This window comes from Erythrolamprus reginae, chromosome 13, assembly GCF_031021105.1.
Source record: "Erythrolamprus reginae isolate rEryReg1 chromosome 13, rEryReg1.hap1, whole genome shotgun sequence".
In the NCBI taxonomy this organism is placed as follows: domain Eukaryota; kingdom Metazoa; phylum Chordata; class Lepidosauria; order Squamata; family Dipsadidae; genus Erythrolamprus; species Erythrolamprus reginae.
Genome location: NC_091962.1, coordinates 2,741,690 through 2,765,963, shown reverse-complemented (window position 1 = coordinate 2,765,963; position 24,274 = coordinate 2,741,690). Strand labels below are relative to the sequence as shown.

The 24,274-nt window shown below is 43.1% G+C and overlaps 2 protein-coding genes across 2 annotated transcripts in view; one reads left to right on the top strand and one right to left on the bottom strand.

Moving 5' to 3' along the window:
- The window catches only part of FRMD8 (FERM domain containing 8), a 543,310-nt gene that overhangs the window by 510,447 nt on the left and 8,589 nt on the right, over window positions 1–24,274 (bottom strand). The window lies entirely within an intron of this gene.
- The window catches only part of ANKRD35 (ankyrin repeat domain 35), an 81,192-nt gene that overhangs the window by 49,466 nt on the left and 7,452 nt on the right, over window positions 1–24,274 (top strand). The window contains exons 6-10 of the mRNA XM_070766554.1: window positions 3,837–3,907; window positions 5,561–5,667; window positions 12,148–12,332; window positions 15,587–15,624; window positions 16,179–18,437. Coding sequence (XP_070622655.1) covers window positions 3,837–3,907; window positions 5,561–5,667; window positions 12,148–12,332; window positions 15,587–15,624; window positions 16,179–18,437 — 2,660 coding nt within the window. The remainder of the gene's footprint in view (window positions 1–3,836; window positions 3,908–5,560; window positions 5,668–12,147; window positions 12,333–15,586; window positions 15,625–16,178; window positions 18,438–24,274) is intronic.

The window sequence follows — 24,274 nt, the reverse complement described above, 5'->3', positions numbered from 1 at the left end:
ATTCTTCTATCTCTCTTTCTTTCAATCTTTCTTTTCTTTCTTTCCATTCTATCTTATCATCTACCATCTGTCCATCCATCCATCAATCCATCCATTCTTCTATCCTATTTATTTATCTATCTGTCTGTCTATCTACTATCAATCATCTACCTATCCGATTTCTATCTTCTATCTTATCTACTATCAATCTATCTTCTGTCATCTATCATTCTTTCTCTCATCTGTCTTTGATATATCTAGTGGACAATACAATATAGGATAAATATTTAATTAAAACCATATATTAAATTAAGGTAAAATTATATATTTAAATAAAGATCTATCTAGAAACATAGAAACATAGAAGACTGACGGCAGAAAAAGACCCCATGGTCCATCTAGTCTGCCCTTTTACTATTTCCTGTATTTTATCTTACAATGGATATATGTTTATCCCAGGCATGTTTAAATTCGGTTACTGTGGATTTATCTACCACGTCTGCTGGAAGTTTGTTCCAAGGATCTACTACTCTTTCAGTAAAATAATACTTTCTCATGTTGCCTTTGATCTTTCCCCCAACTAACTTCAGATTGTGTCCCCTTGTTCTTGTGTTCACTTTCCTGTTAAAAACACTTCCCTCCTGAACCCTATTTAACCCTTTAACATATTTAAATGTTTCGATCATGTCCCCCCTTTTCCTTCTGTCTTCCAGACTATACAGATTGAGTTCATTAAGTCTTTCCTGATACGTTTTATACTTCAGACCTTCCACCATTCTTGTAGCCCGTCTTTGGACCCGTTCAATTTTGTCAATATCTTTTTGTAGGTGAGGTCTCCAGAACTGAACACAGTACTCCAAATGTGGTCTCACCAGCGCTCTATATAAGGGGATCACAATCTCCCTCTTCCTGCTTGTTATACCTCTAGCTATGCAGCCAAGCATCCTACTTGCCTTTCCTACCGCCCGACCACACTGCTCACCCATTTTGAGACTGTCAGAAATCACTACCCCTAAATCCTTCTCTTCTGAAGTTTTTGCTAACACAGAACTGCCAATGCAATATTCAGATTTAGGATTCCTTTTCCCCAAGTGCATTATTTTACATTTGGAAACATTAAACTGCAGTTTCCATTGCTTTGACCATTTATCTAGTAACGCTAAATCATTTACCATATTACAGACCCCTCCAGGAATATCAACCCTATTGCACACTTTAGAGTCATCGGCAAATAGGCAAACCTTCCCTACCAAACCTTCCCCTATGTCACTCACAAACATATTAAAAAGAATAGGACCCAGAACAGACCCTTGTGGCACACCGCTTGTAACCTGTCTCTGCTCAGAATACTCGCCATTAACAATAACTCTCTGATGTCTATGCTTCAGCCAGCTTGAAATCCACTGAACTATCCAGGGATTAAGTCCAATCTTCACTAATTTATCTATCAGCTCTTTATGTGGAACCGTATCAAAGGCTTTGCTGAAGTCCAGATAGGCAATATCCACGGCACCACCTTGATCCAAAACCTTTGTGACATAGTCAAAGAACTCAATGAGATTAGTCTGACATGATTTGCCTTCAGTAAAGCCATGCTGATTTGGGTCCAATAAGTTATTGTTTTTTAGATGCTGATTTATCCTCTTTTTGAGTAGAGTCTCCATCATTTTAACTACAACTGATGTCAAGCTAACTGGCCTGTAGTTTCCAGCTTCTTCTCTACTGCCCTTCTTGTGGATAGGCACAACACTGGCCATTCTCCAATCCTCAGGAACATCTCCTGTTAACAGGGATTGGTTAAACAAATCAGTCAGGGGGGGTAGCAATGACAGATCTGAGTTCTTTAAGAACTCTGGGATGGATGCCATCTGGACCCATTGCCTTATTTATCTTTAATCTTTCAAGTTCTTCTAAGACATCGGCTTCTAAGATCACTGGAGCTGAATCCGTACAGCTGGAAGCAATGCTATATCCCTCTATAGTATTATTTTGTAAGGTGTCTTTTGAGAAAACTGAACAGAAGTAGCTATTGAAATGGTCAGCGATCTCCTTATTCCCATCAATGCATGTATTATTCCCGGTACTAAGCTTTGTGATGCTGCAGTTTTTCTTCTTCCTATCACTAATATATCTGAAGAAGGTTTTATCCCCCTTCTTTACAGATTTTGCTATTTCTTCCTCTTTTGAGGCTTTAGCAGCATATATTATCTGTTTCGCCTCCTTCTGTCTCATTTTATACACCTCTCTATCAGCTATACTTCCAGACTCTTTATACCTCCTATAGGCAGCCTTTTTTTCATTGACTATAGCCCTTACATCATTGCTAAACCATAGCGGTTTCTTCTTCCTTTTACCTTTAGATCTATCTATCTATCTATCTATCTATCTATCTATCTATCTATCTATCTATCTATCTATCTATCTATCCTATCTATCTATCTACCCATCCATCCATCCATCCATCCATCCATCCATCCATCTAATCTATTTATCTAATCTATCTAATCTATTCTTCCTATCTAGCTAATCTAGCTAGCTAATCTATCGCTTTATTTATTTCAGATTTATAGTTAGATAAATTTGAGTGAGTCATAGATTGATAAATGAATGATAGATTGATCTGCCTCTGTCTATCTGCCTATATTATTCTATCAATCTGTCAGTCACTCTTAATCAAGCTATCAATCGATCACACACTCAATCTATCAGTCTGTCTGTCTGTCTGTCTGTCTATCTATCTATCTATCTATCTATCTATCTATCATCTATCCATCCATCCATCCATCCATCCACCCATCCATCTAATCTATTTATCTAATCTATCTAATCTATTCTTCCTATCTAGCTAGTCTAGGTAGCTAATCTATCGCTTTATTTAAATTACGGTACATTTGTATATCAGTGATTGCATGATCTCTGTAGATGCCATAAACCAAATAAATTAAAATTGTGCAGGGAGAGTGAGTTGAGATGGAAAAAGCAGGAGGGAGGGGTTACAAGGTAGGGAAGCTAGATGAGTGGCATATGAAGCCTCTTGAAGTTGGAGACTGAAATTTTAAGGGGGATAATAATTATCCTAGCAGGTTCAGTGACCTACGGATCTCACAGAGACTTACTTTTGAGCAGTGGTCCCCAAACTACGGCCCGCGGGCCACATGCGGCCCGCTGAGGCCATTTATCAGGCCCACGGGTAAGTGACACAACACAGTGTTCCATCCAATTTTCTATGAATAAAATGTGGTATTTTGTTAGTAACTAATATCAATCATCAAAAAAGTTGCAAAAGTTTTTTCCCCTACTTTTATCATCCAGTTACATTCATTTTCTTTTAATTAAATTCCCTCCTTAATGTTCCTTCAAAAAATACACCAATTATAATTCTAACTTATTAACCATTATGCCAAAGTGCTTCCTTCTTTCTTTATACATTTTTCTATAAGCCAAGAAAACCTACAATCAGATGTTAACAAAAGAAAATTAAAAACAAAACATAAACATATATGAATTTCAGACTTCTTCCCTCCCTCTAAATAGTACATTCCCATTTTGTTTTTTACTTTAAAATAAGGTATGTGCAGTGTGCATAGGGATTTGTTCATAGGGTTTTTTTATAGTCCGGCCCTCCAACAGCCCGAGGGACAGTGAACTGGCCCCCTGTGTAAAAGGTTTGGGGACCCCTGCTTTTGAGTATGAGTGTGTTTTGTTAAAGAGGCATTCTTCATTTGCCTTTTTAAAAAATGAAATGTAGAGTTTATAATGTTTAGCAGAGATTTGCCTCTGGTCCTGAAAATTGCATTTATTATTATGGGCACATTGTAAAAATCTGAGATTTTCAACATTTTTAATTCCACCAACAGCTTTATCTGGTTGTGCCTCGAGTGTCTTGCTTCTCTGTGACCAAGAAGCGTTCCTTGATGTCACCGATAAGGTAAAAGTAATTTACTAATTCAATTTAATTTCATTTATTTGATTTATATGCTGCCCAATCCCATGAGACTCAGGGCAGACAGTACTGCTTAACTACTAACTTAGTAGTTGAGGAGGTTTCTTTTTTCTATTGACTGTTTTTGGAAGGCACCTTTTTATGAGCTTGGATTTTTTAACTACTGTAGTAAATTTTACTTTTATTACTGGTAAAATGGAAAAAAAAACTCACACTATTTCAGGTCATAATGGTAGTTATTTAAAGTTAACCTGCCCGTTTCATCTCTGCTAATTTTACATTTTAGCAAAGCTGAATGGGCAAACAATAATTTGTACTGACATTCCTCAACTTTGCCAAGAAATATTGAAATACATATTTTATATATTGAAACTGTTGGGTAATCTATCTATCTTCTATCAATCATCTATCTTCTATCGAATAGAGTAGATAGAGTAGAGTAGAATAGAATAGAATAATAGAATAGAACAGAACAGAATTGAATTCTTTATTGGCCAAGTGTGATTGGACTCACAAAGAATTTGTCATTGGTGTTCCCTCGATTTTCGCGGGTTCGAACTTCGCGAAATGTCTATACCACAGTTTTTCAAAAATATTAATTAAAAAATACTTTGCGGGTTTTTTCCCTATGCCACGGTTTTTCCCGCCCGATGACGTCATATGTCATCTCCAAACTTTTGTCTGCCTTTAATAAATATTTTTTTAATAAACTTTAATAAATAAACATGGTGAGTAATAATCTGAATGGTTGCTAAGGGAATGGGAAATTGCAATTTAGGGGTTTAAAGTGTTAAGGGATGGCTTGTGATACTGTTCATAGCCAAAAATAGTGTATTTACTTCCGCATCTCTACTTCGCGGAAATTCAACTTTCGCGGGCGGTCTTGGAACGCATCCCCCTGCGAAAATCGAGGGAACCCTGTACTCTTAGTGTACATAAAAGAAAAAGATACATTTGTCAAGAATCATGTTGTACAACACTTTGTCATAGGGTTCAAATAAGCAACGAAGAAACAATATTAATAAAAATCTTAAGGACACAAACCACAAGTTACAGTCATACAGTCATAAGTGGAAGGAAATGGGTGATAGGAACGATGGGAAAAAACCTAGTAGTAATAGTAATGCAGCCTTAATGAATAGTTTGACAGAAGTTTGTTTAGCAGAGTGATGGCATTCGGGAAAAAACTGTTCTTGTGTCTAGTGGTCTTGATGTGCATCTATCTCTAGCTTCTATCTTATCTACTATCTTCTATCTTCTAACTATAAAAGTGGACATAAATCTTTTTTAAAGGTTGCCCCTTTGATAAACCCTTAGTTTATCAAAGTTCTCTCATAAATTGCTTTTAATTGGTTTTTATATTAATTGATTTTTAATCATCAATACCAAATTACTATTGTACACTGTTTTATTGTCGCTGTTAGCCGCCCCGAGTCTCTGGAGAGGGGCGGCATACAAATCCAATAAATAAACAAATAAATAAATAAATGATCTTACAATTGGGTTGCTAATTGGAAAAACCTGACTAAGGGTGGGTTCTGGAACCAGCCATTGCTCCTCCTTGCTTTGGTCCTGTTCTTTTGTCTTCCTTCTTTGGGTCCAAAATTGAGTTTTTCCCCTTCTTCTTTTTGGCTCCAGAATGAGCGGACTCCCCTGATGATCGCGGCTCAAGGGAACCAAACGGCCATCTGCTCCCAGCTGCTCCAGAGGGGTGCCAAGGTCGACCTCATGGATAAGGACGGCAAGTGAGTCTCCCCTTTGCGGCGACCACCCTGCGATGCAGGCCACGGAATTTTTTATTATTATTATTATTATTATTATTATTATTATTATTATTATTATTATTATTGGATTTGTATGCCGCCCCTCTCCGTAGACTCGGGGCGGCTAACAACAATGATAAAAACAACATGTAACAATTCAATACTAAAACAACTAAAAAACTCTTATTATAGAAACCAAACATACACGCAAACATACCATGCATAAATTGTAATGCCTAGGGGGAAGGAATATCTCAGTTCCCCCATGCCTGACGGCAGAGGTGGGTTTTAAGGAACTTACGAAAGGCGAGGAGGGTGGGGGCAATTCTAACCTCTGGGGGGAGCTGGTTCCAGAGGGCCGGGGCCACTACAGAGAAGGCTCTTCCCCTGGGTCCCGCCAAATGACATTGTTTCGTTGACGGGACTCAGAGAAGGCCCACTCTGTGAGACCTAACTGGTCGCTGGGATTCGTACAGCAGAAGGCGGTCCCGGAGATAATCTGGTCTGGTGCCATGAAGGGCTTTATAGGTCATAACCAACACTTTGAATTGTGACCGGAAACTGATCGGCAACCAATGCGGACTGCGGAGTGTTGGTGTAACATGGGCATATCCAGCACTCTGGAATCAGGAGAGGCCAAAGGTCTTCTAACGCTAGAGCAGGGGTCCCCAATCGCCACTGAATAAAAGGTGCAAAAAAGGGCAACAAATATGATAAAGGAAATGGAGCCCCTCCCTTATGAAACCAGGTTGCAATGCCTTGGTCTCTTCAGCCTTGAAAGACGGCATTGAAGGGGTGACTTGATCGAAGTGTATAAAATCATGCATGGGATAGAAAAGGTGGACAGAGAAAAAATATTTTCTCTATCCCATAATACTAGGACGAGGGGCCCCTCCCCAAAATTCATAGGGAAGAAAGTGAGGACAACTAAAGGGAAATATTTCTTCACCCAGAGGGTCATTGGTTGATGGAATTCACTTCCAGAAAAGGTCGTGACAGCGGTCAGCCTGTATAGCTTCAAGGCAGGATTAGACAGATACATGGATGCCAAGTGTATCATAGGTGGTTATTGAAACGGATGTCTAAGTGCTGCCTCTATGTTGGTTGAGGCAGGCAGGGTTCCCTTGGGTCCCATTTGTTGGGGGTCAGGGGAAAGGGAGAGTCTTGCCTTCTCTTTCTGCTCAAGATCCCCATGGACAATTGGGGGGCCATTGTGGGACACAGAATGCTGGACTCATGTGAGCGTCACCACAAACATCGCAAGTGCTCTTTCACACACACACACACAAACACACACCTTCCACTCCCACAAAATCACGTCTTTCCCCCCCTCCTTCTGAGGCACCAACCCAGTATGTTTGGGGAACACTGGCCCTACCTCGAACCCAGAGGTAGGGCCAGATGTGGGAAGAACTGCACCAGCTGTTCCCTGATGTCAAAATTCATCTTTATACCTCCGAGACCATCTTCTGCCGCACAAATCCCAGTGGCCGATTAGGTCCCACAGAGTTGGCCTTCTCCGGGTCCCGTCGACTAAACAATGTTGTCTGGCAGGACCCAGGGGAAGAGCCTTCTCAGTGGCAGCCCCGGCCCTCTGGAACCAACTCCCCCCCAGAGATTAGGACTGCCTCCACCCTCCTCGCCTTTCATAACTTATTAAAAACTCATCTTTGCCGCCAGGCATGGGGAAATTAACACCCCCCCCCCCCAATTGTTAAGGTTGGTGTATGATTTGATTGGATTGTGTGATTATTTTATTATATTATAAGGGTTTGAATTGTATTTTTAAAAATTGGATTTGTACTCTCTTTATGTTGTTGTGAGCCGCCCCGAGTCCTTGGAGAGGAGTAGCATACAAATCTAATAAATTATTATCAATACAACACAGCAAACGAGATTCATGCTGGATTTCGTATTTCATCACTAGTCGGGTGCTTCCCAAGCACCTAGGACTGCGTGATGTAGCGGTGAATTATGTTTGCTGATCCCAGTAAAGCGGCCTTTTGCAATTGACAGATGGAGATTTTGTCAATTCTGATGGTTTTCAAATGTCTGCTGCGATCCTTTGGTACTGTGCCCAGTGTGCCAAGGACCACTGGGACCACTTTCAGGGGCTTATGCCAGAGTCGTTGCAGCTCGATTTTTAGATCTTCGTATTTCACTAATTTCTCTAGCTGCTTCTCCTCAACTCTGCTGTCTCCTAGGATTGCGATGTCGATGGTCCATATTTTCTTTTTCTCCACGATCACAATGTCTGGTGTGTTATGCTTCAGAATTCGGTCAGTCTGAAGTCGGAAGTCCCACAGTAGTTTTGCTTGCTCATTTTCGACCACTTTTTCGGGCTTATGATCCCACCAGTTCTTTGCTACTGGTAAATGGTAGTTCCGGCACAAGTTCCAGTGGATCATCTGTGCCACAGCATCATGTCTATGCTTGTAGTCAGTCTGTGCGATCTTTTTGCAACAGCTGAGTATGTGATCGATTGTTTCCTCTGTTTCTTTACAGAGTCTGCACTTTGGATCGTCTGTTTTTTAATAATAATAATAATAATTCTTATTCTTATTATTTTAATTTTAAATCTTAGAGTCTTGGTAGACAATCAGCTAAACATGAGACAGCAGTGTGCAGCAGCAGCCAAAAAAAACAACAATGCAATCCTAAACTGCATTAACAGAGGGATACAATCTAGATCTAAGGAGGTATATTAATACCACTCTGTAAAGCCTTAGTTAGTTACTGCATCCAGTTTTGGTCACCACACTACAAAAAGGACACTGAAACCCTGTAGAAAGTGCAGAGGGGAGCAGCCAGGACGATTAGGAGGCTGGAGACTATAACACACAAATCCCCCTCTTCCTGCTTGTTATACCTCTAGCTATGCTTGGCTGCATAGCTAGAGGTATAACAAGCAGGAAGAGGGAGATTATGATCCCACTATATAGAATGCTGGTGAGACCACATTTGGAATACTGTGTTCAGTTCTGGAGACCTCACCTGCAAAAAGATATTGACAAAATTGAACGGGTCCAAAGACGGGCTACAAGAATGGTGGAAGGTCTTAAGCATAAAACATATCAGGAAAGACTTAATGAACTCAATCTGTATAGTCTGGAGGACATAAGGAAAAGGGGGGACATGATCGAAACATTTAAATATATTAAAGGGTTAAATAAGGTTCAGGAGGGAAGTGTTTTTAATAGGAAAGTGAACACAAGAACAAGGGGACACAATCTGAAGTTAGTTGGGGGAAAGATCAAAAGCAACATGAGAAAATATTATTTTACTGAAAGAGTAGTAGATCCTTGGAACAAACTTCCAGCAGACGTGGTAGATAAATCCACAGTAACTGAATTTAAACATGCCTGGGATAAACATATATCCATCCTAAGATAAAATATAGAAAATAGTATAAGGGCAGACTAGATGGACCATGAGATCTTTTTCTGCCATCAGACTTCTATGTTTCTATGTTTCTAAGGGCAGTTGCAGGAACTGGGCATGGGCAATCTAGTGAAGAGAAGGACCGGGGGAGACATGAGAGCATCTTCCAATACTTGAGGGGCTGCCCCAGAGGGGAGAGGGTTAAAGACCTGAAGGCCAGACAAGGAATAATGGATGGAAACTGATCAAGGAGAGACTCAACCTGGAAATAAGGAAGAATTTCCTGACAGTGAGAACAACCAACCGATGAAACAGACGTTGCCTTCAAAAGTTGTAATAATGTAATAGTTTAAAAACAACATAAATATAGAGTATTTTTTGCAATATTATACATTTTAAAGTGTCATTTTTTATATTTTAATATTAGTTCAAGTACCTGATATTTTTATAGATAAGAAAATTAATTAACATAAAGAATACAGAGTTAAATCTAACAAGAACATAGTATATGTGTGTTACATTTCTGCATTGAGCTGACTATAGTTAGCTTTTTTTTTGGTACTAGTTAGACTTCTGAGATAAGCGGAGCAATGATAGCTCCTTAAATGTTGTTTGTTTTTGTTTTTCTAATGAAAAATAATAAAAAAAATATTCAAAAAAAAAAAGTTGTGGGAGCTTTATCACTGAAGGCTTTCAAGAAGAGACTGGACTGCCATCGGTCAGAAATGGTGTAGGGTCTCCTGCTTCAGCAGGGGATTGGACTAGATCAGTGATTTTCAACCTTTTTTGAGCCATGGCACATTTTTTACATTTACGAAACCCTGGGGCACATTGAGCAGGGGGGGGGCCCCTAAAAAAAGTTTGGACAAAAAAATTCTCTCTCTCTCCCTTCCTTCCTCTTTCGTTCTCTCTCTCCATCCCTCTTTCTTTCTCTTCCTTCCTTCCTCTCTTTTTTGCTCTCTTTCTCTCCCGCCTTACCTCCCTCTATGTCTTTCTCTCTCTCTCCTGCTTTCTCTCTCTCTCTTGCTCTCTCTCTTGCTTTCTTTCTCTTGTTCTCTTTCTCTCTCTCTTGCTTTCTTTCTCTCTCTCTCTCTCTCTTGCTTTCTTTCTTGCTCTCTCTTGCTCTCTCTCTTGCTTTCTTTCTCTTGTTCTCTTTCTCTCTCTCTTGCTTTCTTTCTCTCTCTCTCTCTCTCTTGCTTTCTTTCTTTCTCTTTCTTTCTCTCTCTCTCTGAGCTTCGCGGCACACCTGACCATGTCTCGCGGCAAACTAGTGTGCCGCGGCACACTGGTTGAAAAACACTGGACTAGATAGCAACAGAGTTGGAAAGGACCTTGGAGGTCTTCTAGTCCAACCCCCTACTTAGGCAGGAAACCCTACACTACTTCAGAAGGATGGTTATCCAACATCTTCTTTAAAACTTCCAGTGTTGGAGCATTCATAAACATCTGGAGGCAAGCTGTTCCACTGATTAATTGTTCTCACTGTCAGGAAATTTCTCCTTAGTTCTAAGTTGCATCTCTCCTTGTTTATTTTCCACCCATTGCTTCTTGTTGTACGTTCAGGTGCTTTGAAAAACAAGGTTGACTCCCTCTTCTTTGTGGCAATCCCTGAGATATTGGAACACTGCTATCCTGTCTCCCCTGGTCCTTCTTTTCATTAAACAAGACATACCCAGTTCCTGTAACCATCCTTCATATGTTTTAGCCTCCAGTCCCCTAATCCTCTTTGTCGCTCTTCTCTGCACTTTTCCTAGAGTCTCAACATCCTTTTTGCATCAGGGCGACCAAAACGGAATGCCGCATTCCAAGTTGTGGCCTTACCAAGGCCTTATAAAGTGGTATTAACACTTAGAAACATAGAAACACTTAGAAACATAGAAACATAGAAGTCTGACGGCAGAAAAAGACCTCATGGTCCATCTAGTCTGCCCTTAGACTATTTTCTGTGTTTTATCTTAGGATGGATCTATGTTTATCCCAGGCATGTTTAAATTCAGCTACTGTGGATTTATCTACCACGTCTGCTGGAAGTGATTTACTACTCTTTCAGTAAAATAATATTTTCTCATGTTGCTTTTGATCTTTCCCCCAACTTCACATGATCTTGATTCTATCCCTCTGTTAATGCAGGCTAGAACTGTGTTGGCTTTTTTGGCAGCTGCTGCACACAGCTGGCTCCTATTTAAATGGTCTTCCACTAGGACTCCAAGATCTCTCTCATAGTTACCACTGTTGAGCAAGGTACCACTTATACTGTACCTGTGCGTTTTGTTTTTCTTACCTAAATGTAGAACCTGACTTTTTTCGCCATTGAATTTAATTTTGTTAGATAGCGCCCATTGTTCAAGTTTGTCAAAATCCTTCTGTATTTTGCGCCTATTTATTATTGATTTATTTATTGATTTATTGATTTATTGATTGATTTGATTTGATTTGATTTGATTTGATTTGTATGCCGCCCCTCTCTGTAGACTCGGGGCGGCTAACAACGATAATAAAAACAGCATATGACAAATCTAATATTTAAAATAACTAAAAACCCTTATTAAAAACCAAACATACACACAAACATACCATGCATAAATTGTATAGGCCTGGGGGGAAAGGAGTATCTCAGTTCCCCCATGCCTGACTACAGAGGTGGGTTTTAAGGAGCTTACGAAAGGCGAGGAGGGTGGGGGCAATTCTGATCTCTGGGGGGAGCTGGTTCCAGAGGGTCGGGGCCGCCACAGAGAAGGCTCTTCCCCTGGGTCCCACCAAACGACATTGTTTAGTCGACGGGACCTGGAGAAGGCCCACTCTGTGGGACCTAACTGGTCGCTGGGATTTGTGCGGCAGAAGGCGGTCCCGGAGATATTCTGGTCCGATGCCATGAAGGGCTTATGCCTATCTTCTGGAGTGTTGGCTATTCCTGCCAGTTTGGTGTCGTCTGCAAATTTGAAAAGTTCCCCGTCTAATCCCCTCGTCCAAGTCGTTGATGAAGGTACTGGGCCTAAAACAGGACCTAAAACCGATGGCCCACAAGGTCCCTTCAAACTCGTAATCTGTTACGGGGGGGTTTTTTCTACCCATTTTATCTAGGACGGCTCTCATCCTTGCTTGTGAAAACGGGGGCGTGGAGGCAGCTGACCTCCTCTTGCAGAACGGCGCCAACGTGGCTTTGATGGACAAGACTGACCACGATGCCCTGTACTACGCAATGCGGAGCAAAAATCGGATTCTTCGGAGGCAGATCCGGACTGCTTTGAAGAGATGGAAGAAACAAGGTATTGGGAAGATGGGCTGGAGAAATCGCTGCTTGTGGTGGCCGGGCAGAAACAGGATTGATTGATTGATTGATTGATTGATTGATTGATTGATTGATTGATTGATTGATTGATTGGTTTGTTTGTTTGTTTGTTTGTTTGTTCATTCACTCACTCATTTATTTAATTAGATTTGTGTGCCGCCCCTCTCCGTAGACTCGGGGCGGCTAACAACAATAATAAAAACAGCATATAACAAATCTAATATTTAAAATAACTAAAAACCCTTATTCAAAACCAAGCAAGCACACACACAAACATACCATGTATAAATTGTATAGGCCTAGGGGGAAAGGATATCTCAGTTCCCCCATGCCTGATGACAGAGGTGGGTTTTAAGGAGCTTATGAAAGGCAAGGAGGGGTAATTCTAATCTCCGGGGGGAGCTGGTTCCAGAAGGCTGGGGCCGCCACAAAGAAGGCTTTTCCCCTGGGTCCCACCAATCGACATTGTTTTGTCGATGGGACCCGGAGAAGGCCAACTCTGTGGGACCTAACTGGTCGCTGGGATTCGTGCGGCAGAAGGCGGTCCCGGAGATATTCTGGTCCGATGCACTGAAGGTCATAATCAACACTTTGAATTGTGACTGGAAACTGATCGGCAACCAATGCAGACTGCGGAGTGTTGGTGTGACATGGACATACCTGGGGAAGCCCATAATTGCTCTCGCAGCTGCATTCTGCACGATCTGAAGTTTCCGAACACTTTTCAGAGGTAGCCCCATGTAGAGAGCGTTACAGTAGTCGAGCCTCGAGGTGATGAGGGCATGAGGGACTGTGAGCAGTGACTCCCGGTCCAGATAGGGCCGCAACTGGTGCACCAGGCGAACCTGGGCAAACGCCCCCCTCGCCACAGCTGAAAGATGTTTCTGTATTGTGAGCTGTGGATCGAGGAGGACGCCCAAGTTGTGGACCCTCTCTGAGGGGGTCAATGATTCCCCCCCCAGGGTGATGGACGGACAGATGGGATTGTCCCTGAGAGGCAAAACCCACAGCCACTCCGTCTTATCCGGGTTGAGCTTGAGTCTGTTGACACCCATCCAGGCCCCAACAGCGTCCAGGCACCGGCACATCACTTCCACCGCTTCGTTGACTGGACATGGGGTGGAGATGCCGAAAATATACTTTATTCCCTCTGAAAAGAGGTGCCAATCTGGAAACTGAGTGGCGCATATTTTTTAGAGGAAATAGAGTCTACAGTGAGAAAGAATTGGGGCAAGCGCCATTTTCCCCTTTTCTATTTCAAGGGGTTCCAATTTCAAACTCAATAAGGCACTCAGTGGCTGGCATGGACTAGATTAACAGAGTTGGAAGGGACCAGTAGTGGGTTCTAAATCCCATCACTACCAGTTCGCTGAACCGAGAGCAACCTATTGCTGGAAGGGACCTTGGAGGTCATCTAGTCCAAACCCCCGCCCAAGCAGGAGACCCTACGCCACTTCTGACCGGTGGCAGTCCAGTTTCTTTTTGAAAGCCTCCAGGGACAGAGCAATCCATGGGTGGATTGGTCTCACTGTCAGGAAATTTATTTATTTATTTATTTATCTATCTATCTATCTATCTATCTATCTATCTATCTATCTATCTATTTATTTATTGGATTTGTATGCCGCCCCTCTCCATAGACTCGGGGCGGCTAACAACAGTAATAAAAACCAGCATGTAAATCCAATACTAAAACAACTAAAAAACCCTTATTGCAAAACCAAACATACATACAAACAAACATACCATGCATAAATTGTAGAAGCCTAGGGGAAAAGAATATCTCAGTTCCCCCATGCCTGATGGCAGAGGTGGGTTTTAAGGAGCTTACGAAAGGCGAGGAAGGTGGGGGCAATTGTAATCTCTGGGGGGAGTTGGTTCCAGAGGGCTGGGGCCGCCACAGAGAAGGCTCTTCCCCTGGGCCCCGCCAAATGACATTGTTTAGTTGACGGGACCCGGAGAAGGCCCACTCTGTTATTCTTATTCCCAGGTTGAATCTCTCCTTCATCCCTTTGGTGCCCTTGTTAACTTTGCATAAAGAGACAGAGACGGAACTCCATCCACTGCTGGGAAATAGCCTAGTTTTTAAGATTTATACTTAGATAAATTTGAGTGAGTCATAGATTGATAGATGAATGATAGACTGATCTGCCTCTGTCTATCTGCCTATATTAGTCTATCAATCTGTCAATCTGTCACTCTTAATCAAGCTATCAATTGATCACTCACTCAATCTATCGGTCTATCTATCCTCTATCTATCTATCTATCTATCTATCTATCTATCTATCTATCTATCTATCTATCTATCTATCTATCATTCTATCTATCATTCTATCTGTCAATCTGTCACTCAATCTATGAATCAATCACATAATCTATCAATCTATCACACAATCTATCAATCTATGTCTGTCTGTCATTCTGTCACTCACTCAATCAATCAATCTAATATCAATCTAACAATCATATATCCATCTATCTATCTCATAATCTCTGCCTGCCTGCCTGCCTCTATCTGTCTGTCTGTCTGTCTTTCTGTCTGTCTCCCTACCTACCTACCTACCTACCTATCTATATATATCTCTTTCTCTATATATCTATATACTCTATCTATCTATCTATCTATCTATCTATCTATCTATCTATCACTCTATCTATCTATCTATCTGTCTGTCTGTCTGTCTGTCTACCTACCTACCTACCTACCTACCTACCTACCTACCTATATATCTCTCTTTCTCTATATACCTATATACTGTATCTATCTATCTATCTATCTATCTATCTATCTATCTATCTATCTATCACTCTATCTATCTGTCTGTCTGTCTGTCTGTCTTTCTGTCTGTCTGTCTGTCTATCTATCTACCTATCTACCTACCTACCTACTACCTATCTACCTATATATCTCTCTTTCTCTATATATCTATATACTCTATCTATCTATCTATCTATCTATCTATCTATCACTCTATCTATCACTCTGTCACTCAATCTATCAGTCAATCACATCATCTATCAATCTATCTATCTGGAAAACTGGGGATTTTCCATCAGTGGATGGAGTATGGTCTCTGCCTGCCCATGCAAAGTTAACCAAGGCAGCCAAGGGGTATCCCAGAAACCTGGCACAGAAGCCCTCACCTGACCTCACCAACCCTATAAAAGAACCTGACATTCTCCACAAATACTTCCATCCGGTTCATTTTTGGTGCTTCTGTTTCCACAGAACTGGGACTGTTTGATTCGTCAGAAACTGGTTCACAGGTAAGAACGGCCCCTTCACACTTTTAGTTAAAAGAACCAGAGGTGGTTTCTCTTTGTTTCGGGTTTTTTTGTATTTTTAAAAACTTACTGGAGTGATTCATTAAACGAAGGTTTAAATAAAAGCCATAAAATGGGGCAAAAATCACTTAACAAACTGTCTCACTTAGCAACATACATTCTGGCCTCAATTGTGGTCATTGAAAGTCCATTATTCTTTGTCTGGCCTTCAGGTGCTTTGGAAAATAGCTTGACCCCCTTCCTCCTCTCTGGGGCAGCCCCTCAAATATCATGTCTCCTCTAGTCCTTCTCTTCACAGGCCCAATTCCTGCAAACTTTCATTGTATGTTTGAGCCTCGAGTCCCCTAATCGTCCTGGTTGCTCTTCTCTGCCCTCTTTCTACAGTCTCAGCACCTTTTTTTGTAATGTGGTGGCCAAAACTGGATGCAGCATTTTAGGTGTGGCCTTACCAAGGCTTTGCAGAGTGGTGTAATCATCTCCCTTTGAGCTAAGGCATGTGGAAGACCACGGTGTGATTTTTGTCCTCTTTCCCGCAGGTGCCCTCGGAGAGCGTGAATGACACCGACGTGAGTAGCCTGGCCTTCCAGAGCGAAGCGGGTGACCAGAGTGACGATGAGGAAGAGGCGGAGGAAGGCCCCGAGTTGCGGGAATGGCGGACCAGATTCCGGGAGGAAAAGATGAAAGTGATCCAGTTGGAACTGCAGCTGGACCAAAAGGCCAAAGAGTGCCAGGTCTTCTCCAAGGGGTGCCAGCTCCTGAAGGAGAAAGTCTGGGACCAAGTACAGGAGATCGCCCAGCTCCTGCCGGATCGGGAGGGACGTACGCGTGACTGGCGGCAGTTGAATCGGCACCTCAGCTACGACCACGTGGAAGGGAACCACTGCTTGGACCTTCTGGCCCAGCAAGTCCAAGAGCTGAAAGAGAGGAAGAAGCAGCAAGAAGCAGAGAAGGAGCCGCCCAAAGCTTTAACGCAAGGCGGGGTGACCAGTCCCACCAAGCTCCAGCCCGGGATGGTCCGTTGGCCTGGCGAGGAGGAGGCGGAGGAGCTGAAGCGCCTGCAGAGAGAGCTGGAGGCGGCCCTGGAAGAGAAGGCCACCGCGGCCAGGCGGGTTGAGGAGATGGAGGGGCACATGGAGAACATGAGGGCTGTCATTGGGGTCTTCGAAGCCAAGAAGAAGTCGCAGAGTGCGGCCCTGAAGGAAATGGAGAGCCGGGCGCATCAGTTGGGTGAGGAGAACGGAAAGCTGCGGGGGCTTCTGGGAAAACACCTAGCCGGTCCCCCCGAGAGCAGCCTTGCCCAGGCGAAGGTAGCTCAGTGCATTAAGGAAATGGAGGAGACCCAGTTCAGAGCCCGGGAGGAGATGGTGGCCATGTTGGTGGAAAACGAGGACCTGAAGAAAGAAGCCGAGGAAGCTGTCCGCAGCAGGCTGCAGTTCCAAGCGGTGCCATCCGGCGCGGTCAAGAAATGCGTTGCAGCCTGGAAGAAGGTTGTCACTGGCTTGGAGGGAGCTGTGGTTAAACTGGAACAGGCCTGTTCTGCTCTCCTGGACAAAGCCCGGCCTCTCCAAGAAGCCATTTTGGAGCCTCCTTCCAAAACCTTGGTCAACGGTAACGGTCTTCTTGAAGAAGAGAAGAAGGGCTCCGGCCGCGACTCGGCCTGCTCAGAGACCCTCGAAGAACTGCAGAAAAATGGGGTGGAAAAGATCCAGCTTCATAACGGTCAGGTGAAGCTCAGGCCGAAACCTGAGGGGGTAGAAAACAAGGCCCGTCCATGGAGGAGAAGCTCTGACCTAGAGAAGGAAGTGTGGGACCTCAAGCAGAGCAATGGTGGCCTGGTGCAGGAATTGAGCCAGCTGAGCAGGGAACGGGAGAAGCTCCAGCAAGAACTTCAGAAACTACACACCTCCACAGACAGTTCTCCTCGGGTTGAGAAGACCGAGCGCCTGGTGGAAGAGCTGAAGCGGACGGTGGAGGTCTTGTCCCAGGAGCTCTCGCTGGAGAAAGAGGAATCGGGCAAGCTGCGCCTGAAGCTGGAGGAACAGAGGAAGGAGCTGACGTTTGTGAGGAACAACTTCCTCAAGAAGGTGGCCCAAGAGGCCGGCGGCATCGTCAATGACAGTCTCGACGGCTGCATCTTGAAGGAGCTCCACTGGAAGCTGGACAACGTGGTCCGGAAGCAGAATGAGGCCTTGCAGCTGGTCTCCGAGATGGAGGAGGAAACCCGGGCCTTGGAGGCGGACCGAGCCTTCCCGCTTGACCCCAAGGGTCATGACGATGCCAAAAACAGTCAAGAGATCTTCTTGGAGGCCTCCGAGGTCATCGGAGAAAACTGGAGGGTGAGAGAGCAGCTGGCGGAACTGGAGAAAGATCTGCAGGAGATGAAGAAGCTCCTGGTGGTGTCTCAGGGGGCCCAAGGAGGCCTCAAGGCAGGCAGCCTGATGCAGCTCCTGGACAGAGTCCTGGCCCAGACAGCCGACCTCCGTCGGGAGGAAGAAGAAGTCCTCGGTAAGTACGAGAAGATCTGCAGCATGCTGTCCACCAGGGCTCAGGTCCTGGGCGAGGAACTGACGGCTCTCCGGGAGAAATACGAGGAAGCCAGCGGAGCGTCTGCCCGTCACAAGGAAGCCCTGGATTGTGAACTGCGGAAGACTCAAGAGTTGATGGCTGAAGCTCTGGAAAACGAGGAGGAAGTGGAGGAGCTGAGAGGGAAGTCCCAGAAGTTGGAGAGCACGGTGCAGAAGCTGAATAAGAAGGTGGACGACATCGCCAAGATGTGCGAGGAGAGAGATGTCAAGGTGAGACCCAAAGAGCATGTAGAGTGGAGGTGGGGGGGCGGAGGTGACCTTTAACAGAATCACAGAATTTGAAGAGGGACCCCAGGAGGCCTTCTAACCCATCTACCCAGCCGTGCTAGCAGGAGACCCTATGACAAATGGCTGTATCGGGTATTTTTCATCAATAAGACGATGATATGTGAAAGTTAACGGAGTCGAAGGGACCTCGGAGGTCTTCTAGCCCAACCCCTTGCTCATGCAAGAGACCTGAGACCATTTCTGAGAAGCAAAACTGAATCATGAAAAAATCTAGCAAAGACAATAGAATAGAGTACAGGTAGAGTAGAGGTAGAGTAGAGCAGAGGTAGAGTAGAGGTAAGAGTAAAGGTAGAGTAGGAGAATGGAGAGAATTAGGAGGGAAGGGAAGGAAAGAGAAAAGAGAAGAGGAGCTGGAAGGGACCTTGGAGGTCTTCTAGACTAGCCCACTACTCAGGCAGGAGTCATGGGGAAGCCAAAATTCACTTAACAACCATGTGACTAACTTAACACTTGCAGTGATTTATTTATTTATTTATTTATTTATTTATTTATTTATTTATTTATTTATTTTTTTATTTATTTATTTATTTATTTATTTATTTATTTATTTATTTATTTAATTTATTTATTTATTTATTTATTTATTTATTTATTTATTTATTTATTTATTTATTTATTTATTTATTTATTTATTTATTTATTTATTTATTTGTTTGTTTGTTTGTTTGTTTGTTTGTTTGTTTGTTTATTTATTTATTTATTTATTTATTTATTTATTAATTAGATTTGTATGCTGCCCATCTCCGAAGACTCGGAGCGGCTCACAACAGCAATGAAAAACAATGTAACAGTGGAACAAATCTAATATTAAAAACATATAAAACCCTATCATTACTTAAAAACCAAACAGCAACATTCATACCAAACATAAAACAAAGTATAAAAAATAGCCTGGGGGAAAAGTGCCTCAACTCCCCCATGCCTGGCTGTATAAGTGAGTCTTAAGTAGTTTACGAAAGACAGGAAGGGTGGGGGCAGTTCTAATCTCTGGGGGGGGGAGTTGGTTCCAGAGGGCCGGGGCTGCCACCGAGAAGGCTCTTCCCCTGGGGCCCGCCAAACGACATTGTTTAGTTGATGGGTCCCGGAGAAGGCCAACTCTGTGGGACCTTATCGGTCGCTGGCATTCGTGTGGTAGCAGGCGGTTCTGGAGGTACTCTGGTCCAATGCCATGTAGGGCTTTAAAGGTCATGACCAACACTTTGAATTGTGACTGGAAACTGATCGGCAGCCAATGCAGGCCACGGAGTGTTGAAGAAACGTGGGCGAATCTTGGAAGCCCCACAATGGCTCTCACGGCTGTGTTTTGCACGATCTGAAGTTTCCGAACACTTTTCAGAGGTAGCCCCATGTAGAGAGTGTTGCAGTAATTGAACCTCGAGGTGATGAGGGCATGAGTGACTGTGAGCAATGACTCCCTGTCCAAGTAGGGCTGCAACTGGTGTACCAGGCAAACCTGGGCAAACGCCCTCCTCGCCACAACCGAAAGATGATGTTCCAATGTCAGCTGTGGATCGAGGAGGACGCCCAAGTTACGAACCCTCTCTGAGGGGTTCAGTAGTTCCCCCCCAGGACAATGGACGGACGGATGGAATTGTCCTTGGGAGGCAAGACCCACAGCCACTCCGTCTTGTCTGGGTTGAGTTTGAGTTTGTTGAGTTTCCAGGCCCCAACAGCCTCCAGGCACCGGCACATCACTCCCACTGCTTCGTTGACTGGACGTGGGGTGGAGATGTATAACTGGGTATCATCGGCGTATTGATGATACCTCACCCCATGCCCTTGGATGATCTCACGCAGTGGTTTCATGTAGATATTAAATAGCAGGGGGGAGAGGACCGACCCCTGAAGCACCCCACAAGGGAAAGACCTAGAGGTCGACCTCTGACCTCCCACTAACACCGACTGTGACCGACTGGAGAGGAAGGATGAGAACCACTGGAGAACAGTGCCTCCCACTCCCAACCCCTCCAGTCGGTGCAGAAGGATACCATGGTCGATGGTATCGAAAGCCACTGAGAGGTCAAGAAGCACCAGGACAGAGGACAAGCCCCTGTCCCAGGCCCGCCAGAGATCATCCATCAACGCGACCAAAGCAGTTTCTGTGCAGTAGCCGGGCCTGAATCCTGACTGCTGAGGGCCTAGATAATCGGCTTCTTCCAAGGACCGCAGGAGTTGGAGCGCCACCACCTTCTCAACAACCTTCGCCATAAAGGGAAGGTTGGAGACTGCACGGTAGTTATTAAACACGGCTGGGTTCAGGGAAGGCTTCTTGAGGAGGGGGCACACAAGTGCCTCCATATAAAGGGCCGGAAAGGACCCCCACCCCAAGGAGGCATTGACAATCTCCTGGGCCCAGCTCCGTGTCACCTCCCGGCTGGCCGAAACCAACCAAGAGGGACACGGATCCAGTAGACAGGTGGCGGAACTCACAGCTCCAATGGCCTTGTCCACTTCATCAGGTATCACCAAGTCAAACTCCTCCCAGATGGATGGACTTAACAACGGTGGCATAAAAACAGGTCAAAATTCACTTAAGATCTCACAGCCATAGAAATTTTGGGCATAAGTGAAGGATTATCTACCTTTTTTGGTTCACACGCCCACACAGCCAAACCAGAAGTTTGGAAAAAATGGATTTCCAGTTTACCCATTTTTCGCCCTCTAGAGCCTTCGGGGAAACTTCCCTAAAACCTCCGGAGGGCGAAACGGCCTTCCCCAAGGCCCCAAATCATCTGGCTAACGTGAGCATGCGTGCTGGAGATGACATAGGGCAGCCCCTCGCGTGCCCTCCAATAGGGCCCCATGTGCCACCTGTAGCACGCGTGCCGTAGGTTCGCCATCACGGACCTACACTGACTAGTTAACAGTTGAGAGAACCCATCAACTAGAAACATAGAAACATAGAAACATAGAAGTCTGACGGCAGAAAAAGACCTCCTGGTCCATCTAGTCTGCCCTTATACTATTTTCTGTATTTTATCTTAGGATGGATCTATGTTTATCCCAGGCATGTTTAAATTCAGTTACTGTGGATTTATCTACCACGTCTGCTGGAAGTTTGTTCCAAAGATCTACTACTCTTTCAGTCAAATAATATTTTCTCATGTTGCTTTTGATCTTTCCCCCAACTAACTTCAGATTGTGTCCCCTTGTTCTTGTGTTCACTTTCCTATTAAAAACACTTCCCTCCTGGACCTTATTTAACCCTTTAATATATTTAAAATGTTTCGATCATGTCCCCCCTTTTCCTTCTGTCCTCCAGACTATACAGATTGAGTCCATGAAGTCTTTCCTGATACGTTTTATGCTTAAGACCTTCCACCATTTTTGTAGCCCGTCTTTGGACCCGTTCAATTTTGTCAATATCTTTTTGTAGGTGAGGTCTCCAGAACTGAACACAGTATTCCAAATGTGGTCTCACCAGCCCTCTATATAAGGGGATCACAATCTCCCTCTTCCTGCTTGTTATACCTCCAGCTATGCAGCCAAGCATCCTACTTGCTTTCCCTACCGCCTGACTGCACTATTCACCCATTTTGAGACTAACTAACCACCTGAAACTGTATATTTATTTATTTATTTTATTTTATTTAGTCAATTTTTATGCCGCCCTTCTCCTTAGACACAGGGCGGCTTACAATATGTTAGCAATAGCACTTTTGAACAGAGCCAGCCTATTGCCCCCACAATCCGGGTCCTCATATTACCCACCTCGGAAGGATGGGCGGCTGAGTCGACCTTGAGCCGGTGATGAGATTTGAACCGCTGACCTACAGATCTACAGTCAGCCTGAGTGACCTGCAGTACAGCACTCTACCTGCTGTGCCACCGCGGCTCTTGAAGTATATGGACTTCAATTCCCAGAATTCCCCAGGCCGCACGGAGCACATACACACACCTGCCACATTACTTTATATAAAAAATCCATATATTGTTATGTGTAACATATAAATTGGTTGGGGGAAACGATCGGCAAGAGTAATAGATTATTATTATTATTATTATTATTATTATTATTATTATTATTATTTATTAGATTTGTATGCCGTCCCTCTCCGTAGACTGGGGCGGCTTACAGCAATGATAAAAACAATATATAATGACAAATCTAATAGTTAGAATCTAAAATAATAACAATAATACATTTGAAAAGTCTAAAAACAAGAAACCCCAATATATGAATTTTATTTTATTTTATTTTATTTTATTTTATTGGATTTGTATGCCGCCCCTCTCCGTAGATTCGGGGCGGCTAACAACAGTAGTAAACAGCATATGACAATCCAATATAAACAGTTAAAACATACATACAGTCATATCATACACAGAAAACTACATAGGCTGGGGGAGATGTCTCAGTTCCCCCACGCTTGACGACAGAGGTGGGTTTTAAGGAGTTTACGAAAGGCAAGGAGGGTGGGGGCAGTTCTCATCTCTGGAGGGAGCTGATTCCAGAGGGTCGGAGCCGCCACAGATAAGGCTCTTCCTCTGATATGGATTGATGTAAATTAATGATAGTGAAATGTTAAAGTTTTCAATATTATCTAAGCTTGGAAATACTGAATGAAATTATAGAAATGCAGATGTAGAAAGGCACTATGAATGTATAGAAGTTTTGATAGATTTTCATAACATGTCGTATGATTATCATCCCATGATATATGTCTAAGAAATCAGGATATAAAATAATGGACCAATCAATAGTTATGATTTTTGTTTTGTTGATTCTTTTTTTAATTTTTAACAGTAATAGTGCTTGGTTCGTTTTTCTTTCTTTTTTATTATTATATTTTATTTCTTTTTTATTAAAAAATTAAAATTAAAAAATTAAAATTAAAAAGACTTTTTTAATAAGTCTTTTTTATTTTAGCTAGGAAGAGGAAGCATAAGGGTTTTTAGTTATTTTTAAGGAGAATTTATAAGAAGGAGGAGTAGGCATAACGGCTTATTTCCCCAGGCTTTTATATTTTATTTTTAGTATCTATGTGCTGTATGTTTTTTAATTGTTGAGGTTTTATATATCTTTCTATTATTAGATTTGTTCTACTGCTATACTGCTTTTTATTACTGTTGCGAGCCGCCCCGAGTCTTTGGAGAGCGGCAGCATACAAATCTAATAAATTATTATTTATTATTATTATTATTTGAACTTGCAAGAGGAAGATGAAACTATTTTAATAAGGTTAAAGGAAATCAATGTGGAATTTAATTAGAAGAAAATTGGATATCTAGATCAGTGATTTTCAACCTTTTTTGAGCCGCGGCACATTTTTTACATTTACAAAATCCTGGGGCACACCACCAACCAAAATGACACAAAATGACACCCTAAGACACTCTCCTCTCTTTTTCCATCCCTGTCTCTTCCCCCCCTTGTGTGTGTGTGTGTGTGTATACACACTCTTGAACCATTTCCAAATACAGGTGAGGGTTGGGGTTTTTTTTCTCTCTCTTATTCTTTGGGTGCTTTTTATCACATGCTTTAAATCAAGAGCCATGTCTCTCTCTCTTTTGTTTCTCTCTCTTTCCTCTCATTCTCTGTCTCAATCATTTTCTCATTTCTCTTTTTTTCCTCCCCTTTTTGCTCATTTCTCTCTCTCTCTCCCTTCCTCTCCTTTTCTCTCTCTCTCTCTTGCTTTCTTTCTCTCTCTTTCTCTCTCTCTTGCTTTCTTTCTCTCTCTCTCTCTCTCTCTCTCACTCTCTCAGCAAAAAGTTGCAAGACCAGAACCTGAGCTTCCATTGCGGCACACCTGACCATG